The sequence below is a fragment of the Nestor notabilis genome, unplaced genomic scaffold, assembly GCF_000696875.1.
Source record: "Nestor notabilis isolate BGI_N333 unplaced genomic scaffold, ASM69687v1 scaffold16134, whole genome shotgun sequence".
Lineage (NCBI taxonomy): Eukaryota > Metazoa > Chordata > Aves > Psittaciformes > Psittacidae > Nestor > Nestor notabilis.
This window is the reverse complement of record NW_009925287.1, coordinates 19154-31678: the sequence shown is the minus strand read 5'-3', so window position 1 is coordinate 31678 and position 12525 is coordinate 19154. Positions and strand designations below refer to the sequence as shown.

The 12525-nt window shown below is 41.3% G+C and overlaps 1 protein-coding gene across 1 annotated transcript in view; it reads left to right on the top strand.

Moving 5' to 3' along the window:
* The first annotated feature begins 9548 nt into the window (after nt 1-9548).
* Nucleotides 9549-12525, top strand: part of AGPAT3 (1-acylglycerol-3-phosphate O-acyltransferase 3) — a 13802-nt gene continuing 10825 nt past the window's right edge. The window contains exon 1 of the mRNA XM_010012997.1: nt 9549-9778. Coding sequence (XP_010011299.1) covers nt 9601-9778 — 178 coding nt within the window. The 5' untranslated portion in view covers nt 9549-9600. The remainder of the gene's footprint in view (nt 9779-12525) is intronic.

Below are 12525 nucleotides of genomic sequence, written 5' to 3'. Positions count from 1 at the left end.
CTGTTGCACTCAGGGTGAAATTGCAGAGAGCAGCTAGCAGGACAGAAAAATATTTGGCTGTCCTTTAGAGAACTGGAGTGGACCTGTTAGACATGTTGGAGTGTGCAGAGTTCTCCAAGAGCTTCTCCCAGCCTGCTTTTGCTCGCAAAGCCTGTGCAAGCCAGAAACGTCTTTAAAGAACAAGTTCCCAACATCAGCCCAGGGGCTGATGTGCAAACTGAATACCAGATGTGTAGGCAATGTGTGTAATGCTGTGCACAATGACTGAGCGGCATAAACCTGATGCGGCACACAGCAGGCTTCTTGCATAGGCCTGTAACAAAAAGAGGAGAGTGTAACATGAGGGAAGGAATAGGGAGCTGGGGAGCTAGTAAGGATTAGGATCCTGCTTCTCCCTTCAAGTAGTTTTATTTAAAGTGGCACAGGAGGAAAACAGCTGCCCCCAAACAAACAAAAAGGGCCAGAGGGAGGTTTACAAGCTCCCAAGAGAAGGAGCAGGACATGCAAAAGGTGTTTGACAGCCATTTCTGAGCGAGGCACACTTAACTGTCTGTCTGGATCCATAAGGAATTTGCAAAACTGGATAATTGTTCCTATTTATTTCTTAAAATGTACAGAACCGTGACAGTGTTCTAGCTCATGTGTTTCGGCGTGGGCTGTGGGCTGGTATTTTCCCCTGGGCTTGTCCTCTTTTTCTTCTAAATTGCAGCCTTGCTATATTCTCCCACTCTGTGTAAGAGCCAGGTCTGTTCCTGCTGTGTCTTGCTATGCCAATAGGCATGTGGGAACAAGGTGAGAATCCCCTTGCCTTAGGTCAGTGGCTTCTGTCTCTGTGCATGGCTGCAACAGGGAGATTGACTTCTGCAGTGCTGCAAAGAAAAGCAAACATACGGTGCTGTGTAGCCTCCAGGAAGAGCAGTCAGCTCTGGGGAGGGTGTGGGACCTCTTAATTGTGCTCTTGGATGGCTCACATCCCTTATTGGGGAAGCTGGTGCATTAAAACTTGCATGTTAACTTGCAGTTTAGCTTAGCCCTGCTGCAGTAAGGCTTCCTTAAGTGCAATTTCTTTTTGGTTCAGGAGATGAGAATTGAGAAACTCTTATGTATTTGCCGCAACTGTTGAATTTTCCACTAAAGATAAAACCAAGAGTAAAAGTGTGTCTACCAGCCTTTGGTTTTAAAAATGAGGCTAATTCTGTGAATATGCAAATAGACATAAACCCCATCCGTATCTTACGAGATGAGGCAAACTTATAAAATTATTATCTAATCTAAATCTAATATGCAATTAAGGTTTTGTAATTATAACTTTAGGAAGAATTAACTTCGTGTTGTTTATACTGAAGGAAAAGTGCCAGACTGGAGACTGAACCATGACAAATGGGGAGAAGCAGCATGCAAACACCTACAAGCAGTTGTAAATGGCATACTATAATAGAAACTATCCTCAGATTACTAAACCAGAAGGCAATGCTTGTCTTTCTGAAGTAAAATCAAGTTACATGCATGTAACAACCAGGTTTTGAAGTAGTGGGACACTACTCAGGTTACTCAACCAGATTACTAAACCAGATTACTCAGATTACTAAACCTCAGATTACTAAACCAGAAGGCAATTCTTGTCTTTCTGAAGTAAAATCAAGTTACATGCATGTACAACCAGGTTTTGAAGTAGTGGGACACCTTCACTGGAAAAATCAATGAAGAATCCTGCAGTGTCTTACAAGTACGGTGAGGCTGTTCTATGGAAAACATGATGTCAGCCTACTTCAGTAATATTCAGCTGCGACACTGAGGTTGTCTGGGCTGGTTTTACCCAGTGAACTTGTGACAGAATCTCTTTGCTTTCTCTCTTGTGAACAGAAAATACCATTGTTTCTTCATCAGTAGAGATGCTTCCAGTGAGAGAAGTTTCTCAAGCAGTTCTGCTTCCTTCTGTTGGTTGTCTTGCAGCCAGCAGATTTCTAAGCAATTCTAAGTCAAGATTCATGTCAGTTATTTGATCTATTTGTTTTAACAGCTGAGTTAACTGAATGTATATGCTGAGGAGAAATTGATTTTGTACACACTTGCTCTGGAGTTGTTTTGTACGTTCTGAGTATGACAAAAAGAAATAGTTAAAATTAAATTTGGAAAATAGCTATTTAAATATTGCTTGTGTTTTCAGCTGTAATATTGTAGCAACAAGTTAGAAAAATACAGTTTCATCTCTAGCAGAGGCATAAGCACAGTGCTCTCTGCAGCTGGTGAGGAGTCTTGATCATGCCAGTAACATTTTCTATAGGGCGGGGAAGTGGGAAAACTGCCCCACAAGTGCAGTGATGTGTAGTATCCAGAGATGGTTTATCCCCTTCTGGTTCCATGGAGTTGTTTGAATCTTTTTCTTTGCTTTGTTTACATGTTCTGTGGTCTTCGTCTAAAAATGCAAGTTAAACAACTCATTATCTTGATTTTTTTTTTTTAAATTATTACTATTATTGTCTTAGAGCAACCCGTGTCCTGATAAGAAGCTGCCCCTCATTTTAGAAGCAGGAAGGAGCGCTGGGGCTGAAGTCCCAGAAGGGTGTGGGTCTCTTCAGGATCTTCTCTGTAGGGTGGGCGGGTGTTCCGTGGCAGGATGTTCTCCAAGCACATGAAGGCCTTCCCACGGTGGGACCATGCCCCAGCGTGGCATCTGTGGGGTGACAGGATTACTTGCTGTGGTCACTCCCCAGTGGGGCTTGCTGGTACACAGAAACTGTTCAGGTATGTGTTTTATTTTAATGCTCCATTTTATTTAAACACTCCTAAAGTTCAGTTGGTAAACTTACAGTCTTTTAATGATGAAATTAAAGGTTCTGAGTGAAGGAATCATGAAGAGGGACTAGTGTTTCTGATGAGGATTGTGTGTTCCTCGTGTGGTTGGCGTTGTTCTGAGTGACCATTGCATTATGCCTGCTGGCATTAATGCCTACACTTTACCTACAGCAGCAGAATTCCTTATGCCTATTACATGACAGTGAATGTCAGAGCAATGTGCACAGCTTTTTTTTTAACCTTAAAGTGTTGGCATCTCACTGAGAGAACAAGTCAAGCAAGCCGTGTAGTGATAGGACAAAGGGGAATGGTTTTAAACTGAAAGAGGGTAGATCTAGATTAGATATAAGGAAGAAATTCTTTACTGTGAGAGTGGTGAGACACTGGAACAGGTTGCCCAGGGAAGTCATGGTTGCCCCATCCCTGGCAGTGTTCAACACCAGGTTGCACAGGGCTTTGAACAATTGGTCTAGTGGAAGGAGTCCCTGCCCATGACAGGGGGGTTGGAAATAAATTATCTTTAAGGTCTCTTCCAACCCAAACCATTCTATAATTCTAAAAAGCTATGTGATGAAAATAGACTAATCTCATAAAGAAATCTCTACAGATACGGAGCCAAACCTATTGACACTAGTAAAAGTTTCTTTGATTTGGTGGACTTTGATTTGGATTAAGACCAAAGTAATTGAATATATTTTGGACAGATGATGGGGATAATCTTTTACTTTTGACCTTTTCTAGAAACTGGCTGTTGTGCTGTGTCGAAGACAAGTTTAACAACATTTTAAGGAGTAAATTCTCATCAAATTTCATGACAGTAACTCAGTAACAGTTTTTCCTTTTCAGATCATATTCCTTGTTCTCACTACTCAGAAGCAAAGTTGCATCTTTGTGACCTGAGTTTGGCTTAAGGTCCTCTTCCATACACTTCAATTTCAAAAATTCATGACAAGCAGGATTTTTAATCAACTTTGGATCAGCCTTGCATTTCACTGAGGGATGCGGAGGGAAATTAGACTGATATTATGTGAGAAACTAAGATAATCTTCCTGTCATGCTTAGGTTTAAAAGGCTAGATCTGTAGTAGACAGTTTGTAATACTGTGTAGGATGTGATCAAATAGTTGTCGATTTTTACAGCTTACCTGGAGAATCCCTAGCACAGACCGTTCAAATGTATACCAAAACTGTTGTTACACCTTTTTTCCTTTTATTTGCTTCACTGACTCACTGCATTGATCTAAGCTATGTTTCCTAGCCTACTTAGCTCTGGTTGCCAGTGTTTCTTCTAAAACTGTGCTTCTAAAATAAATCAGGCCTGACTGGAGACTGCTTTTAGAGGTGCAGTGGCAGAGTGTAAAGGAGCCTTGGGTTGCTTTTTTGAAGTCTGAGGCAAAACCCTGGGTAAATACTCCATCTGTTGGTTTTGTATGGCTTCTGCATCTCGTGGGTCAGGTTCCCAAATTCCTTATCCCAGAAAGAGATGTGATACACTGCAGGAAGTGGAAGACTGTCAGTTACCTGCTTTCTTCCTGAATATTTTCCTGTATCGGGGTATTTGCTGTGAATAAATATATCACTACGGTTTCAAAAGCTGGTAGCCACTACTCTTTTGTATTTTAGCTAGAAAAGTATTGCATATTCTGCAAGAAAGAAATATTTTAGAGATAACTGAGGTAATCCCTTGTATGCATTGAATGCAACTCTCATAAGATGATCAACATATTTTTGTGTGGTATGTCTCAGAAATGCCCAGGAAAATAATCTGCTGCCCCTGTGGCAATGTAGTACTTCTGAGCGATGCTAAATAACCAAACTGGAACCTCTACTTTTATTTATCCACCAAACATGTATAGGCAGTGGCATTGAAAGTTCTCCTTTACATCTCTGCCTCAACTGTTGGGTAGCTGGTTAGTATTTTGGAGTTTTCTGATCTCATAAGGAGACGTGAGGGGAAAGATGCTGATGCTAGTGATTTTCATAGCTAGTTTTAAAAGAGGAGTAGCCTGAAATGGGTCATCAGAGAAATCTAGAGGGTAGAAAGTATACTGAGAGGAGTTTTTATCAGCTCCTGGATACTGCTGTTTGTACCTGTCCTCCTTATATACATGAAGCAGCTTATACAACAGATGGTTCTCATTTTGAATAAAAAATAAGTTTTTAATTTTCCCTAGTGTGTTTTCAGCAAGCAGAGTTTGTAGAGTCTAAAAAATAGTGAGGAAATTCTTGATGAGACATGGCCAACAAAATGCCTTTGTGTATTGCTTCTGACTTCCAACATTATTAGCCTCTCTTCATAGACAGGGCTTGCCAAGTTTATACAGACATCAAGGAGGCTTACAAAGCTCAATCTGAAAAATGCAGAATTTTAAAAGATGATGGTAGAAGGTAGAATTCAGTATTGCAAAACTTTCATGCAATTCTTCAATTAGCAAAAATGAGGTAGGTAAAATACCAGAATTCAGAGTAAAAGATGTCTGTAATTAGTTTCATAAATGGAGATAAATATGGCATGGTAGAGTGGAAGCAACTGGAAAATGGCAACATCATGCTCAGAACAACTGAAGGCAAAAGGCTAGAGATAAAAGTACTGGCTGCCACTGTTTTTGTTGTCAGACACATTAGTTCTCACTGAGTTAGAATATTAGGATCAGCAGACCAATTTCTAATTTCACGCTCATATTCCTGCAAACCTCATGAACTTCAGAGGAACTGTACGCACATGGCAGCAATAAATTAATTAAAACCTGGAGTTCAAGCTGGAAATACTATATTATAGAATGATTAATGGCTTAATTTTTAATTTTGAATTCATAAATAACTACTTGTTTCGTGCAGTAGATGTAATGTGCTTAGTGCAGATTGTGCATCTGAGGTTTTTTTAACCTGATTTTTTTAAGGAAATGTGGCTGATGCAATCACACTGTCTCTATCATTTTCCGTTCTAATGGCTTTTGAACTTGGTGACACATTTGAGCAACATTTAACGGAGAGATAGAAATCTCAAAGCAGTTTAATCATTAGAACTTTTATGAATGTAGAAAGCTGTAAAAAAAAAAAAAAAAAAAAAAGATTCTATTTCTCCTTTTACTGAGAGGCACATAGTGTCTTTTGCATACCAGAGAACGCATGTGAACATGGAGACTCAAGACACAACTCTGTACCCAATTGTGTTGGGTTTGCATGGTAAAGTTTTGGTAGTGGGTGATGCTACAGGGATGGCTTTTGTGAGAAGCTGCCAGAAGCTTCTCCCATGTCCAATAAAACCAATGCCAGCCGGCTCCAAGAGAGACCTGCCACTGGCCAAGGCCAAGTAAGGCACTAAAATGCAATGGAAAGCGTGCTGTTTGGTTTGAGCTGTGTTTTACACTAGTTCTATCCTGCAGCATGGCTATAAAATGCAGGCACTGGGCAAGGATGTAAAAGCAGGGAGAGTACTAAAGTTGCCTGCAGTTCTCAGTGTGGCTGCACAGGAGGAGTTGGAGGTTTTGTGGTGAAAGGTCAATACTGTGAAGTTACAAAGTGGTTCAGGAAAAGAAAGGAGAAACAAAGATTTTTATCACCAGGTCTTTGAATATGTACAAGATATGGGTATACTTAAAAAAAAAAAGAAAAAAAAGGAATAGTGTTGAGACTTGCTGTCTTAAACTAAGGCAGATGTTTACTTTCAAAACACTTCACTTATCTTAATATATGTGTCAGATGTAGAAGCGTTGCTTCTCCTCGTTCCAGCAAATACTGATTTCCTCATCCTCTCCCCAGCCTGACCATGAGATTCAGCAAAACAGCTGCTTGACTACCCTTTGCCTGTTGGCCTGCCCCTGAATTGCCTGGCTGGCCTACACGGGGTAAGAATTCCTGAGTTGAGGTTAACTTCTAATTATCTTAAAAGTCAAATACAATTAAGTGAGGGATTGGCAAAAGGGAGACCGACAGGCTCTGTATCCAGCATTGAAGCTGGAAGGATCAGACAACAAGACAAACCCATTTTTCAGTACCCTGTCCATTTTAAGAGAACATGCAAATAAAGCAGCTGTGCTTTTTATGGAGCAATCGGGCAAATGCTGTCCTTGGAAGGTGCCAGAGAGGAACCAGCTATGCTTTGGCTGCTGTTCTCTTTACCCTATAGCAATACTGGAAAAACTTGCAGTGCCCAGATGCAGAGGGGTGCAATGAGCCCAATTGCAGGCATTTGAGGTGGCTGAGTCACAGGTCTGGAGTCTCATCAAAGTGAGGTGATGCCCAGCCTGTGGGGCAGGACACCGGCACAAGAGTGAGAAGTCCTGTTTTTCCATATGTAATGAAGCTGGAGAAGCACCATGCTGCAGTGTCTCCAGCTTTCTGTCTGGTAAAAAGGTATGTGTCCTTTTGGATCTGTAATACAGCAATGTCCTTAATGTAAGGGACAAATACTGGAGTGCTCCAGACTTCACTCAAAGCAAATAGGCTGTGGAAGTGGAGCCAAACCATTTTGTTTGAGGATAATACTTGACATTTCTCTTTTTCCTCATGCCATTTGTACATGCTCTGGGCCCTTGTCTGGGAGGGGCCACGCTGTGCATTGAAAGGTACTAAGTATTGGTCTAATGGCTGAGATTGAGGTAGTCATCAGCAAAGCTCCTTGCAGATGGCTGTGCAGAAGGCAAGTAGAGATTCAAAAAAAGGGGGGATTTGTTCTTTTCTGGTTTGTTTCTTTGAACTGTTTTTTTGAGAGAGACCAGATGAAGAGAATAACTCTGATCTTGGAAGCGAAGAATATGTTGTTGAATGTTTGGCAGTACTTAATAAAACGTGCCAGTGGAAAAGATAAATGAGCCCGTTGCTGTGTGAGGGAGTCAAACACTGAATACCATGGCTGCCTCCCCATACAGTGCGTGTGAATGCTGGTACAGTGTTTTGGATGTATGACGTGTCTGTATCCCCCAGCCTTTTGGGAGGGGAGAGTAAGGAGGGCTCCACTTGTTTTTAAAGGTAAGTCTCTGCTTCCCAGCAGTTGTTCTTAAAATAATTTATTAGTGGAAGAAATGTTTCTTCCATTCTTACAGGAAAACATTGGTAGAATTTAGACTCTTCATCACATGCTTCAATATCGGCTTATTCAGCTTGCTTTGCTTTCTGTGGTGGGTATAGTACTGGCTATATTGAAACAGACTGTTCTTTCCCCTCTGCAATGTGCTTCTGAAGTCGGTAGATCACTGATGATACATATAGACTTAAATTGTGCAAAAGTGAGACACACTGTGCCTTGAAAGGCGATACCTGATTTGTAGATGAGACAGTAGAAAACAAGCTTTCACAAGTAATATTGCTGTAGAGTTTTATAAATAGTACCATGCTGTAAGCAGGTGGCAGATGGAAATGATTTGGTTCCTCACAGCTGGCAGGTACTTTATTTTTGGGCATCAGGAACTTCTGCATCACCTTTGAATGCTTGGCTTGTCAGAAGTATTTGTTACCATCTACTGGTTGGTCTGGTCATTTGCAATGCTTGTAAAAGCTGAGCGTAAACACTTCTTGGCAAGCCTTTGCTGTGGCAGAAAATCGGGGTCATGCTTTTATTTTTGGGGTGAAGCATTGGGTCTTTGGTTTGGGTGAGACATTGAGGTTGTGGTTTCACAGCCTGGTTGGCCTAGTCGTAGGGATTCTTGTACCCAGCAGGTCAAAAAGGCCAGTGCCAGGTAACATGGGGTTTGTAATAAACTTGATCTGGTGGCTTGGTAAATAGGTTTTATTGGGTTAACTTTCTACTGGCAGATTTGTATTGGATCAGACTTGTCTGTCTAAACTACTGTGACTTTCTGCTGGTTCAGACATTGCCTGTCTTTCTGCACCTGGTATAAATATGGCATACGCTCAGTCGGTTTGGTGGGATCAAGATTCTGCACATAAGCCCTTTACAGATCAAATTTGTACCGCTATGTAGCCTAAGGTTTTTCTGTTATTTTACTTTTTTCCCCCACACTATCTGATATATTTGATCATGGAACTGTGGCTTGACAAAATGAGAAGTTATTAAACTTGCTTCTGCATGGTTTTGGATGTAGGAATACCAAATTTCCATTTCCATGCCTAAGTGTTTGCCAGAGTGACACTCTTTATGACTAGCCCTGCTCTTTTCATCCCAAAATTCACTGCAGGATGAAGAGCCTGCTCCCCAGATGGACTGCTGTACTCTTCTAGTCAAAGCAAATGCATAACAAAGTCTCTGCAGCCCCCCACAGCCCTCTCTTAAGTGCTTATTCAGGAGAAGTATGTACAGAGTGGTGGCTTTGAAGGCAGGCCGGGAAAGCATTCGTCAGTTTATGCTGCTCCAGAGGCTCAGCATGCCATTTATTGGGAGAGGGGGGCTAAGGCTCCTGTTGCAGTTTAGGGAGAGCAATCTCTGAAAACACAGCAGTCACTGTGCAGCTTGTTTACCCATCCCAGCCCAACTGCTTCACCCTGAGCACAGGTTCTCTGTTCCTCACAGCATTAAGTCCAATTATACAATCTTTGTTTGAAGAGTGGTGTGAGATTCATCTTCAGCAAAAAATAATCTTCTTAGTGGGCTGTAAATTGAAAATAATGATTCCTTCCTATTTTTGGAAGTGACTTGCACAATCAGCAGTTTATTGTGTGAAGACCTGAATGAGGCAGGCTTGGAGAGCAGAGTGCTTATTGGGTTAAAGTTGCATGAGCTGTGTCAGGGCTCTCTCTTTGCCCTTCCTCAGGGCTTGTAAATCCAGTCTCCATTTGATTCTTCTCTTTCTCTTTCAGGACAATTATTCTGAGTGACGGCCCTTGCAAACGCTTCTGAGTGGTTATCATGGGCTTCATTGCCTTTCTGAAGACCCAGTTCATAGTTCACCTCCTCATCGGGTTCGTCTTCGTTGTGAGTGGGCTGATCATTAACTTCATTCAACTATGCACACTAGTCCTCTGGCCCATAAACAAGCAGTTTTATCGCCGAGTAAACTGTCGCCTTGCCTATTCGCTTTGGAGCCGTGAGTATGCTTGAAGGGGATGTGAGCACTGGGGGTGGAGACTGGAGTGGGTTTTGTTTCTTTTTTTGTTAATTAAAAAAAATGTATATATACATATGTATATGTGTACGCACAGTGACACAGGGGAGAGAGAAGTAGTACGTAGACTCTTTCAGGTTCAAAGCAGCCACCTTTTCTGAAATACTGGGAAAACATATAAAAGTCAAGGGACTGGTATATGTTGTCATTCTCATTCAAAAAAGTGGGAAACAAAACTCCTCCCCAACTCTATCTTGACTGGTAGAAATTGCTATCTCAATAGCATCTTCATCCAACGTCAGAGCCTGTGCTAAGTGATGGGGAAGGGGGAATTCACAGAAGCTGCTTCAGGAATTAAGCATAGGTGCCATATTGACCACTTACTTAGGAGCCCAAGTCGGCTGTGTGGTCTGCAGAGGGAGATGTCTGTCTTAAAGTAGGTAGTGTAGTTGCCTCTATAGCTGAACTGTGTGACAACTTCAGAGTCCTCTTACACCCTACAGTGTCCTTCTCTGATGCCAGTATCTCCTCTTGTGAGCAATTTGTCGCTCTTTTCTTCCTCTGCCCGTGGGATGGCTCTACAGTGAGTGCAGCTGCTTTGCTCTCTTCTTTCAGACCTTTGCAAAACTTCCCTGTGGATGCCTTTTTTTCTTCTCATACAACTTAACAGGGGATTAGTTTTCTGAAATGAATGTTTAGAAGGTGCCTTAGTCCAAATGTCACCTCCTCTTTCAGCAGTGAATCATCTAATTCGTTTGCATTCTTCATCTCCTCCCAGTATGCATGGCCGCTTACCTTAGCACTCAGCATCCAACTCCCACTTTGGATAAATGAGTCACCTAAATGAGTATTTAAATTACAGTTGAGCAGTCCACTGACAGGCACCCACATTTCTTAAATCGTGGATGTGAAGTACTATCAATACAAACTCTCCAAATACCTAGTTCAGTTTATTTTTAAGCTTCTTGTCCTTCCTGTTCTTTTTGTCCTACCTATTGAGAATGTTGTCTGAGAAGCACAAGAGAAAGGAAATTAAATAGAGAGTGACAGGCAAACTGTCAGAAGAAGGTATTGTGATGGAAGAACTTAGAGGTAGAAACTTCAAGATTAGTTTGGTTGGAGGGGAGTTGCGGGTATATGGGATTTATTTTTTTATTTGCTTATAAGAATTTCTTAATGTAATTTTAAATAATCTAGAATCTGATTTCATCTTGAAAGCTATTTTTGCACTAATAGTTTGGCTTTTCTGAGAATCTGAGCTGCTTGTGCCTGTAAGGCTTGTAGGTTCAGACCCTTGATTTCTACAAGTTAGAATTGTGCATGGAAAAAATCGCGTTTCAAATGCTGTTATATCTTCTACACACAGGAAATAACTTATAGCACTGTTCAAAAAGGTTTGGAGAAGCTGAGTAGATAATTGGGTTGTACCTAAGATAACCCCTCGTGTATAGACTATTATAAATTAAGTTATTGAGAAATTAAACTGTGAAAATTACTGTAATAAATGTAATATGGGATTGCAGAGTGCTGATGGCCTGTAATGGAAGAGCTGACAGAATATGCGCTTCAATTGTGATTTATAACAAATTAAGTAAGCCATGTAAATGCAGCAGTTCAAATGTTGCCGTTCGTAATGAAATATATTTCATTATGTGGACGCCTTCTGGCAATGAACCTGTAGATTGGTGTTCTGTTCTGGATGCTATGTTTTTCTTGCTTACTCCAAGCTGTCTAGTTTTTGGCTGAGCTGAAGTTGGGATTGGTGTGCAAGGGTAGGTACACAGGTGATAGTCTATGTGACTGTGTACTATAGCCAACTGAAAACCAGTCTTTATTCTTACTGTATCTCTTCTCAAATACATGAAGCACAGCTTCAGAAAGAGGCGGAGACAGACTAGCCAGTATTCAAGGCAGATGTTTGGGGAGAAAAGTGTTGGGCTCTGGCCTCAATGTAAATAAACCCTTTGCAGCACATCTAATTCGTGACAGGTAGTCTGTACATCAAGCTCCCCTAGATCAACTCCTTTCAGATGACTCATGCCTTTGGAGAGCACAACGCTTTAGGTTTAGATTGCAAAAATAATCTCTCAAATGTTAGTTAGTACTTTAAACCACGAGGTGCGCTGTGCTTCTTGTTTGCTTTATTTCTGGGTGCTGTGTAGGATCCCTGGATGAAGGACAAGGTTTGCTGTAGCAACGTGTTGCTTGTCCTCTACAAGAGGTATCCAAAGCAGTGCAAGTGTTACCATCCCTTTGTTCAGAAAGATGGGCTTGCTGTAGCAAGGATTGGTGCCACATAAAATAGCTGTAACCCACACACTAAAAAAAAGGAAATGAGCCCACTCCTGTTTATAATTACATCATTTATCTGTACACTTGTAAAGGACAATCTCTTTCCTATTATTATTCCTTTGGCTTATCAACTCTTCTCTCTCAGTATGGACTCTGGCAAAGCTTCCACCATTATTTTAAAGTGAATGGTACTAGCAATGCTCTGCAGAAAATCATCCACGCCTACAGATTTTTTTTTTCCAATTTTGAAGAAACACACCCGTTTTATTTTATTTGATATAAGAAAATGCAGCAACTGTAGCAGGTACTGGAGATGTTTCTCCTTAGTACATGGACAGCAATAGAAAGGGAGAATCGCTGAGTACCCCACCGTGTTTGGTACCCCTGTTCCATTCTCTTAGCCACCGCCCTGGTGAAAGAGCATACCTTTCAACTGA